We start from the raw sequence: 9,554 nt of genomic DNA, 5'->3' as shown, positions 1-9,554 counted from the left end.
CTTGTAGACCAGGCTGGCCTCGAACTCACAGAGATCTGCCTGCCTCTGCCTCCTAAGTGTTGGGATTAAGGGGGCATGTGTCATACCGCCAAGCTCATTAAAGAGTTTTTAAACATAAATTTAAGCACAGAGATGAGCAGAGATGGAGGCATTCGGGGAATGAGTAGACATAGCCAAGATGTCTTCTGAAGTTCCGTGTCACTGAGTTGCAGAGGAGCCTCTGCTTTTTCCATACATGAGACCCTAGAGCGCTTCTGGTTGTGCACTGGATGGCATTACAGCTGGTAAAATAGAACCCAGCAGCAGGGCTGCAGAGGAAGTTAATGTCTTCACAGTAAACAAAAGCTTAGCCTTTTTGTAACAGGGCACCAGACTTCAGTCCCCAGACCTTAGCACAACTGACTCCATGATGAAAGTATCATTCAGACCATAAAACTCATTATGTAGACAGGCACCACCTGCTAAAACGGAAGCAAAGACCTAAGCCATCAAAGTCCATCGTTCTGGGAAAGTCTGTAAATGTACTAACCTTGCTTTTTGGCTTTTGTAAGTTCTGCTTCTGGCTGACTGTTCTTGTTAACTGAAGTATGTCAACCCAGAGCATGGCTTTTGTGCTTCAAAGCTCACCCTGAGAAAGGCTCAGGGCTATCCTTAATATTCAGTGTAGTCCCTGGCTGGCTAATGAAGACTTTCTATTGTCTAAAAATAAAATCATCATGACACAAGTTTAATTTGTCAATTGAAAAACAACATCCAAGTTTTGGGACTGGAGAGATGGATCAGCGGTTAAGAGCACTGGCTGCTCTTCCAGAGGTCCTGAGTTCAATTCCCAGAAACCACATGATGGCTCACAACCATCTGTAATCACTACCATCTATAATCATATAATCACCACCATCTATAATGCATACATGCAGACAGAACACTGTATACATAATAAATAAAATCTTTAAACAAAAAAAATAGCATCCAATTTTTTAAAAAAAACTATGTAATTAAAGTGCTTCCAGATTCCTGTTCCGCAGACTCTACATAAAATAATGTTTATTACTTCAAGGCAGGGCTGGAGAGATGGCTCAGAGGTTAGGAGCACAGACTGTTCTTCCAGAAGACTCAGGTTCAATTCCCAGCACCCACATGGCAGCTCACAACTGTCTGTGACCCCATTTCCAAGATATCTGACACCTTTGCACCAGTTCACATAAAATAAAGTTAAATAAATTACTTCAAGGCAGTAAGTTGGAGATAAATTTTTATCTATCAATAAATAGCTCCTAAACCGGGTCTTACTAAATGGGGTAGATTATATCCAGACTTAGAAAGTGGTGTCCTGGCTAGACCTGTGATATTTGTCTGTGATCCCTGTAAAAGCCGCAGTTGCTCTTTTCAACCAGATGCATGTGTTGTTTGGCTTGTTATATTTTAACTTTTGTTTTTGAGGCTGTGGAGCTCAGATTGGTCATCCATCCTCCTGCCTTAGCCTCCTGGGATTATAGGCATGGGTATACATACTTATGCCTATACCAAGCCTGGCTAAGTTTACTTTTGTTTTTCTGTTTTCATCGCTATTGCGTCAAACTCAAATTCATATGAATGCCAGGTAAGTGTTCCAGCACGGAGTCCCTCCTGCCTGCACACAGGTATGCTATGGACAGGTATGCCTGGACGGGTCGGTGTAAGGGACCGAAGGGTATCGCAAAGTTCATAGACAGGAAGAACTGGGAAGCAAACATAACAACAAATTTTGTTTTTCTCCCTTCCTCTCCCTTCTCCTCAACGACCATCACACATGATGAAGAAGGGATGGACAATTTATTCCACATCATCACCTGAGCCACAGACAAGGCTGAGTTGAGGGAGAGGAACGCAAAGCTGGTCCCTGGTCCCCAAATCCTCCTGTGCTCATTCTTTGTCATGGTGAGGACAGACTTAGCCCAGCGTGGCTGGGTAGGGGCCTGAGAAACTTTTAAATAAACCTAATGACTCCTTGCTTCTCCTTCTGCTTATCAGGATCGGGGATGTCCTCTTGGCTGTTGGAGGGCTGTACAGTGCTCCTCCGAGACCCTTGCGATGCGCTGTTTCTAGGACTGCTGATGATGGAAGAGGAGCTGTCCATTATCAGTTTCCAGAAGTTTTTATGGTTGAGGTAGCAAAGGATCCCTGGGGGGAGGTGGGAACACAAGAAAAAGGGGGAAGCAGAGAGCTGCATGGAAGGTGACGGGTGAGCTGAGCCAAGGGGAAGGTTAAGTCCCTATGGACCCTTGTGGTGGGCATGAAGCAAGAGAGAGGTCGCCTGCCCCTCCTTCCACACATCCTCTGTCTGACCCACCCAAGTCCCTTCCTTCCCCAGGACCCTCCCTAGCCACTCACCACAGGTGAGATGCAGGATCAACACCAGCCAACCAACGAAATAGGTCCACCCGATGGGAACCGATATGTTCTTCTTCAGCTCGTACATCCAGAGGTTAACAGGGAATAGCAGGAGGGTGAGGAAAATGAAGGAGACTGGGAGGCAGGAGTGGAGAGATTTACTCTCACCTAAGAACCGCACAGAAGTGCTGCCTCATCTGCTGTGCTACAGCCGCCAACCACTCACACCACTCACAGGGAGCCCTCCTGACTCCAGGGTTCCAGACATAGTTTAACCTCCACTCTCACTGCTCTCCTCCCAGCGCCCCAAACGCTTGCTCCGCCCCCAGAGAAGAGGGAGACATGCCCAGGATGATGTGGGTTAGGGAATTAAGAACCTTTTTCAGAGCTGGGGGGCACCTTCACAGAAGCTCAGGATGATCCCAATCAAGCCAAAGAAAGGCATTTTCTGCAGGCGGGGCAGGTACAGCAGGTGCAGCCAGGCGGTGAGGGCAAAACCCAGCCCCACGGCCAGCGTGAAACTTATCTTAGCCACCCCCAACACTGGGTGGTTTGTCCACAGCTTAAAATTGTCTGGGAAAAAAATAACAAAGCAGGAACTCAGGATTCACAAACATGAATTGCGAGCAAATCAACAAACATGAGGGAAACACTCAGGTTATTCAAAACCAAAGAAATGTAGAGTTAAAATCATAAAGCAATACTTTCGTTCAAGTAAGACTCCTGATCTAGAGACTGCTTGGCAGTTCCAACCACTTGAACATAGGAATAAGAGCCAGGTGGCTCCCCCCATGAGCTCAGCACCAGCAATGGGAAAGCCGAAGTAGGAGGATGGACCTGGGTTTGAGGCTAGCTTGAGCTACATGGTGAGTTACAGACCAGGCTGGACTACAATGTAATGTTTCAAAAAAATAAAAATAGCCGCGTGTGGTGGCTCACACCTTTAATACCAGCACTAGAGAGACAGAGGTGACTCTGTGAGTTCAGCCTGGTCTACACAGTGAGTTCAGGACAGCCAGAGGTGCATAGTGAGACCCTGTTTCAAAAAATTAAAAATATTAGAAAAATTTAAAAAGCCAGGCATGGTGGTACATGTCTTTAATCCCAACATTCCAGAGGCAGGCAGATCTCTGTTAAATTCAAGGCCAGCCTGATACTTTATATATAATACATAGCAAGTTCCAGGACAACCACCAGGGCTACAGAGAAACCCTTTCTCAACAAAACAAAACAAAAAAAAAAAAAAAAGAAAATCGGGACACAAATAGCAATTCTCAGAAGAAAAAAATATGCAAATTGTCAATGGACTTACAAACACTTTAGTGGCTCTCCCTTTTCAAAAGATATCTTGCAAATGCGCTTAGAATTTTAGACCCTGAGGCCTGGAATGAGTGGTAACTGGCCAGTTCCTGCGGTTGACTTCAAAACATCTTCCCTTTGTCCCCACACAAAGTGGTCAACTTCTTTTGAATGAGTCTAATTTCCTTAATGAAATGGGCCACACCTTTCAGGTTGCGCCTTCCTGTCATGACGGCATGTTTTTCAAACCCTTTACTGTTTTTTCCACTTCTAAGTCTCACTACAATCTGCCTAAAAGAAGCCAGATTCCTCCCGCAGACCAGTTCCAACTGCTTCTGTTCACGTGAGCAGATGTGGTCACAGCGATGACCCCCACCCCCACTCTTCTGTTGCCTGTTCATCTCCGTGACTAAAAACCGACAGAAACAATGTAAAGTGAAAAGATTTAGTTTGGCTTCAGGATTCAGTCCATGGTCACTTGGCTCTAGATAGCGGGGCTGTCATCGTGGCAGGAGCATGGGGCAGAAGCTGTCAAAAGCACAGATCCTTCACTTGTTAGAAGACAGAAAGCACTAGATGTGGTGGCGACCACCCTTAATCCCAGCACGTGGGAGGCAGAGGCAGGAGGATCGCTGTGAGTTCTTGTCCTGCTCTATAAAGCGAGTTCCAGGACAGCCCCTAGGGCTACACAGAGAACCCATCTCCAAAAAACCAAAAACGAAACCGAACAAAAAAGCAATAAGTGTATAAGTCAAGTGTGCTGGCTCATGCCTGTAATACCAGGTCTCAGGAGGCTGAAGATGGCTGCCAGTTCAAAGTCACCCTGGGCTACATAAAGAATTCTAGAATAGCTTGGACTACACAGTGAGGCTCTGTCTCAATTAAAAAAAAAAAAGAACAAAAACCAAGCAAACAGTAAAGAATACATACAACAAAGTAAAATCTATTTAAAGCTTCATCTGAGGATGTGACTCAGTGTGGCGCTCAGTGTGTGCAGGGAACTAGGCTCGGTTCACAGCACCACAGAGCAAGAAACATAGAATCCCATATCTACCTTTATGAAGCTTGTGCTTTCTCCTGTATGTGAAAAGCACTCAAATAATTGCCATTTCATGTGGCAGGACCCTGAGCAACGTACTAAATCTAAGCTCCAATCTTCCCATCTACAAAATAAGGTCAATTATCTCCGTCTCTTGTGGCCGGTGGACAATTCGGCTGGAAAAAATAGCAGACCATCGATGACATTTTCTGTTATTCCACATTTGTCCTTAAAAAGCTATGTGCTCTAGACCTGCTTTCGGCTTATGTGAAGGAGAATGAACAGGTGGAGACCGGCGTCCAGAGCTGGACCCTTCTGAAGTGGTGAGGGCTCATGAAACGGAACTTGACTCAGAAATTAATGCAGGAAAGGAAGCCAACCATCCAGGGGACGTGCAGAGCTGAACCACAGAAGCATGACGTCAGACAGAAGGGAAGGAAAAACGGCAGGAACTGGGGAATGAGTGCAAGAGAACGTTCAGGGGGTCATCTCAGGGCTCATGGTACGGAAACCGGGGACACAGCACCGGGCAGGTGAAAGATGATGTCGAGCAGAAATGATCCAGACATCTCTCAAAATTCTGCATTTTTGAGCTTTACCTAAACAACTTTGGGCTTTACCTAAAGAGATGACATCTTCTACTGGGTCAGGTGAATTCACCAAAGAAAGAACATGATCCCTAGAGATCACCATGCCGGCAAAGCCATCTTGCAGTCCAAAGGAAGATGGCTGATAGGAGGGAAGAAGACCGTGGGGGCCACCACTGAGGTCAAGGCAGGCTGGGCCTGGGCCGGGATGAAGGGACTCACCTTTCCCACTGTCTGAAACGGAGCAGCTTCTAGAGATGCAGGTGTACAGGAGCCCTGTGGACATTGTATGGATCGAGGTGTAGAGTCTATGGGTGATATTTTTGGGGTAACGCTGATGGAAACGACTCTTAGAGGGGTACACCCACTTTTTGGAGAAGACCATGACCAGAAGCAGGAGGAAGGCCACCAGGCTGAATTCTGAGGCCACCACCTGGGCAATCCAGCGGGAGCTGTGCATGATTCTCCACTGAAAGGGCAACTGGGAGTTGCGGCGTTGCTGCGAAAGTGACCGCCTGTTTCTGCTGGGAGAAGGGACAGCAGTCCTGCACGGCCCAGCCTACCCCTCCTCCAACCCCCTCCAGGCCTCCTTCTCTTCCTAGACCTCTGACGCCCACTCCCTCCCAGCTCCACACTCACCTGGTTCTTATCGCCTGGATCTCTTCCTCAGTCAAATCCGGTTCCATCCCAGGCCCAGGGTCAGAGGAAGAGTGGGGGAGCCCCTTTTCATGCACCTGAACTCCAGATCCAAGAGAAGGCCTCACCCCATTCCTCTGAGCAGGCCCTAACTGCCATGGAATATTGCTGGGGAGCAATGAGATGGGGGATGGGCTGTGGATTCAGCTCCAACCCTTTCTCGAGGTTCTATTCCTCTGGCTCCAGGCCCCTACACTGTGGATCAGACAGGATGCCTCTCTCCTGGCTGCTGCCTCCCTTTAGCTAAGGTGATGATTTCTGAAAAAGCCCATTTCTCTTCCCTAACCCCAAAGGCTTACAGACAAGGGAGGAAAGGGAGAAAGACAGCCTCTAGGAAAAGCCCTGAGCCCCTCCTTCCTCCTTGGACAGCTCCTCCAAACCTGTGTCAGCCTTCCCACTACTTCCCCAGCCTCTCCCCTCTCCCTGTCTCACCTCTCTATGAGTTCCAGACAACAATGGTCAGCAGGCTCCCCCTTCACTCCCTCTTTCTCTAGGCAGGAACTTTCTATGGAGCTCAGGCTGGCCTGGACCTCCCTATATATCTCAGGATGACCGAACTAAAAAAAGAAATAAAAAGGAAAGGACATGACTGTTCCTAGGTATGGTGGAGGAGAAAGTTCATTGTAGATAAAAGGGAGAACGTAGGCAGAGACAGGGACCTCTGGGAGAATCCAGAGTGTGAAGAGACATGGGGAAGAGAAGGGAGAGGAGAGAGAGAGGGGAGAATCAGGCGTACAAGCTAAGAAGCCCAAAAGACAAGGGGATAACCAAACTGGCTGGACTATATAGGGAAGGGCAGCCTAGTCCTTGGGCTGGAGAAGTTGGGGGTGGAAGTGGGCAATGAATATAGGGGCTGAGGGATGCTGGAAGAACCTGGCAGCCAGCGTCTGCTTCGATATTGTTAAATAAGCATCACAGACATTTATTTGTTCCTGGTTTGAGACCTGACAGTGACCTCATAGCAATCCCCTTGCCCCTGCCTCCCAAGTGCAAGGATTTTATAGGTGTAGGGTACCATGCCTGGCTGCTGCTTCTTCTTCTTCTTCTTCTTCTTCTTCTTCTTCTTCTTCTTCTTCTTCTTCTTCTTCTTCTTCTTCTTCTTCTTCTTCCTCTTCCTCTTCCTCTTCCTCTTCTTCTTCTTCTTCTCCTCCTCCTCCTCCTCCTCCTCCTTCCCCTCCTCCTCCTTTTTTAGGATTTATTTCTTTTTATGTGCACTGGTGTTTTGACAGCATGTATGCCTGTGTGAGGGTGCCAGATCCCCTGGAACTGGAGTTATAGACGGTTATGACGTCTCTAACTGGAGTTATAGATGGTTTTCTGTCATGTAGGTGCTGGAAAATGAACCCAGGTCCTCTGGAAGAGTAGTCAGTGCTCCTAACCTCTGAGTCATCTCTCCAGCCCCATCCTTGGCTTCTTTACTTCTTCTCAGTACCAGAAGAGGGAGGGCACAGAATGAAGGTAGACCTGAGATGTCACATAAACTGATGATTTTTCTAGCCTTTTGAGTATATGCACGCATTTCCTGCATGTTAGAATATGTCCGTGTTCTCCTGAGGATTAATGCTAACTGGTTTTCCTTCTGTTGTCACTTTTCTGTGTGCAGTTATACTCTTGGATCTCTTCTTTTCTGTTTTGTTTTGTTTTTTTGTTTGTTTGTTTGTTTGTTGTTTTTCAAGACAGGGTTTCTCTTTGTAACTGTGGAGCCTGTCCTGGAACTCGTTCCATTCCGTAGACCAGGCTGGCCTTGAACTCATAGAGATCTACCTGCCTCTGCTTCCCAAGTGCTGGGATTAAAGGTGTGTACCACCACCGCCCAGCTAAAAAGAAAAGTAAAAATTGTTATTTAACGGACCAGCAAGATGGCTCAGTATGTAAAGGCACCTGCTACCAAGCTTAGAGACCTGATTCTGAATCCTGTGGCCCACAGTAGGATAGAACCAACTCCCGTAAGCTGTTTTCTGACCACATTCACTCATGCACACACACAGAGTGATGGAGAGAGAGAAAGAATAAAATGATAAAATGTAACTTAAAAACAAATATATGTGGGTGATGGAGAGATGGCTTGGTAGTTAAGAGCATCGGTTGCTCTTCCAGAGGACCCAGGTTCAATTCCCAGATCCCACATAGCAACTTATAATTGTAACTTCAAGATCTGACACCTCCAAACAAGCATACACGCAGGCAAAACACTAATGCACATAAAATAAGTAAATGTAATTTAAAATTTTTTAAGAATTACTTTTCCAAAGATAACTGAAAACAGCTCAAGCCAAGAACACACCCATCATCCCAAGGTGTGGGAGGTGAAGGTAGGGCATCAAAAGCCCAAGATGATCCCTGGCTACGTAATGAGCTTGAAGCTTTCGGAGCCTACAGGAGACTCTGTCTCAAAAGTCAAGAAAAACCCAAGCATATTCCCACACATCTTTAATCCCAGCACTGAGGAGGAAGAGGTGGGTGGATCTCCGGGAACTGGAGGCCAGTCTGGTAGACATCGCAAGTTCCAGGCCAGCCAGGGCTACATGGCATGACCCTATCTAAAAAAACAGGAGTGGGGCGGGGGTATGCAGGAAAGAAAGAGGACAGTTCAAGAAAGGAAATGTAATCTTAGAGACTTCCAACTCAGCGGCAGAATGTTTATGTAGTCACAATACACAAGGTAAACACTGGTGGATGGATTTCCACTCTTAGCATCAACAGACAGACAAAGCTTGGAAAATGCAATAAGGATGGACACAAGTAAACACAGCAGCCTCCACATTACCCAATAAAAGCCTGAAGAAGTAAAACAAGGAGATTGGGAAGGGATGGGTGGCAGATTTAGGCTCAGGGAATACATTTCCTAAATTTCTCAACCCCTGACTGGAGTAAGTCACATATCCTATAACAAGAGCTGGACATTTTTTCTGTAAAGTCCAGGTAATAAATATGCAGGTAGCTGGGTGATGGTGTTGGCACACGCTTTTAATCCCAGCACTCAGGGAGGCAGCGGCAGGCGGATCTCTGTGAGTTCGAGGCCAATCTGGTCTGCAGAGTGGGTTCCAGGACAGCCAGAGATACACAGAGAAACCCTGTCTTGAAAAACCAACCGACCAAACAAACGAACACTCAGGGCTGGAGAAATGGCTCAGCAGTTAAAAGCACTTACTGCTCTTTCGGAGACTCCAGGCTCAGTTTCCAGCACTCACATGACAACTCATGTTGCAACTCCAGTTCTAGGGAATCCAATGCTTCTCTTGACATTCACAAGCTACTCTACACAGATGATGCCCAGATATACACTCAGGTACACCCCCAACACTCTCTCTCTCTCTCTCTCTCTCTCAAGCCTTTTGAGTCGTCTCTATAACTACCCAACTTGGCTAATGTAGTCTCAAAGTCACCACAGACAGCTGTTCCAATATATAAAACATAGTTTTATAGCCCTTGTCCTCCCCAATCCTTTGTGTAACCTCCAGCTCCCAGTGGGATTAGGCTCCAATTGTCCTGGTTGTCTCCAGTTTTGATAGCCCTTGTTGATCTTTGGCCCTTTCCTGTCTCACTTCCTTACGTCTCTCTTA

At 46.8% G+C, this 9,554-nt stretch overlaps 1 protein-coding gene across 2 annotated transcripts; it reads right to left on the bottom strand.

Moving 5' to 3' along the window:
- Positions 1 to 1,793: 1,793 nt before the first annotated feature.
- On the bottom strand, positions 1,794 to 6,893 carry Odf4 (outer dense fiber of sperm tails 4). 2 transcript variants are annotated; one of them, XM_048448026.2, is made up of 5 exons: positions 5,935 to 6,893; positions 5,518 to 5,819; positions 2,770 to 2,943; positions 2,371 to 2,505; positions 1,794 to 2,160 (listed from the first exon to the last, which is right to left on the bottom strand). In XM_048448026.2, the coding sequence occupies exons 1-5, from the start codon at positions 5,979 to 5,981 to the stop codon at positions 1,967 to 1,969; spliced, it is 852 nt and encodes a 283-aa protein (XP_048303983.1). In that variant the 5' UTR covers positions 5,982 to 6,893; the 3' UTR covers positions 1,794 to 1,966. The 2 variants fall into 2 exon arrangements, with proteins under 2 accessions (XP_048303983.1, XP_048303984.1); XM_048448027.3 differs by having other exon boundaries at positions 5,518 to 5,816; positions 5,935 to 6,892.
- Between the last annotated feature and the right edge of the window lie 2,661 nt (positions 6,894 to 9,554).

This window comes from Myodes glareolus, chromosome 9 (assembly GCF_982192425.1).
Source record: "Myodes glareolus chromosome 9, mMyoGla1.1, whole genome shotgun sequence".
Taxonomy (NCBI): domain Eukaryota; kingdom Metazoa; phylum Chordata; class Mammalia; order Rodentia; family Cricetidae; genus Myodes; species Myodes glareolus.
The sequence above is the reverse complement of the archived record's forward strand: the minus strand, read 5'-3'. Positions and strand labels throughout refer to the sequence as shown.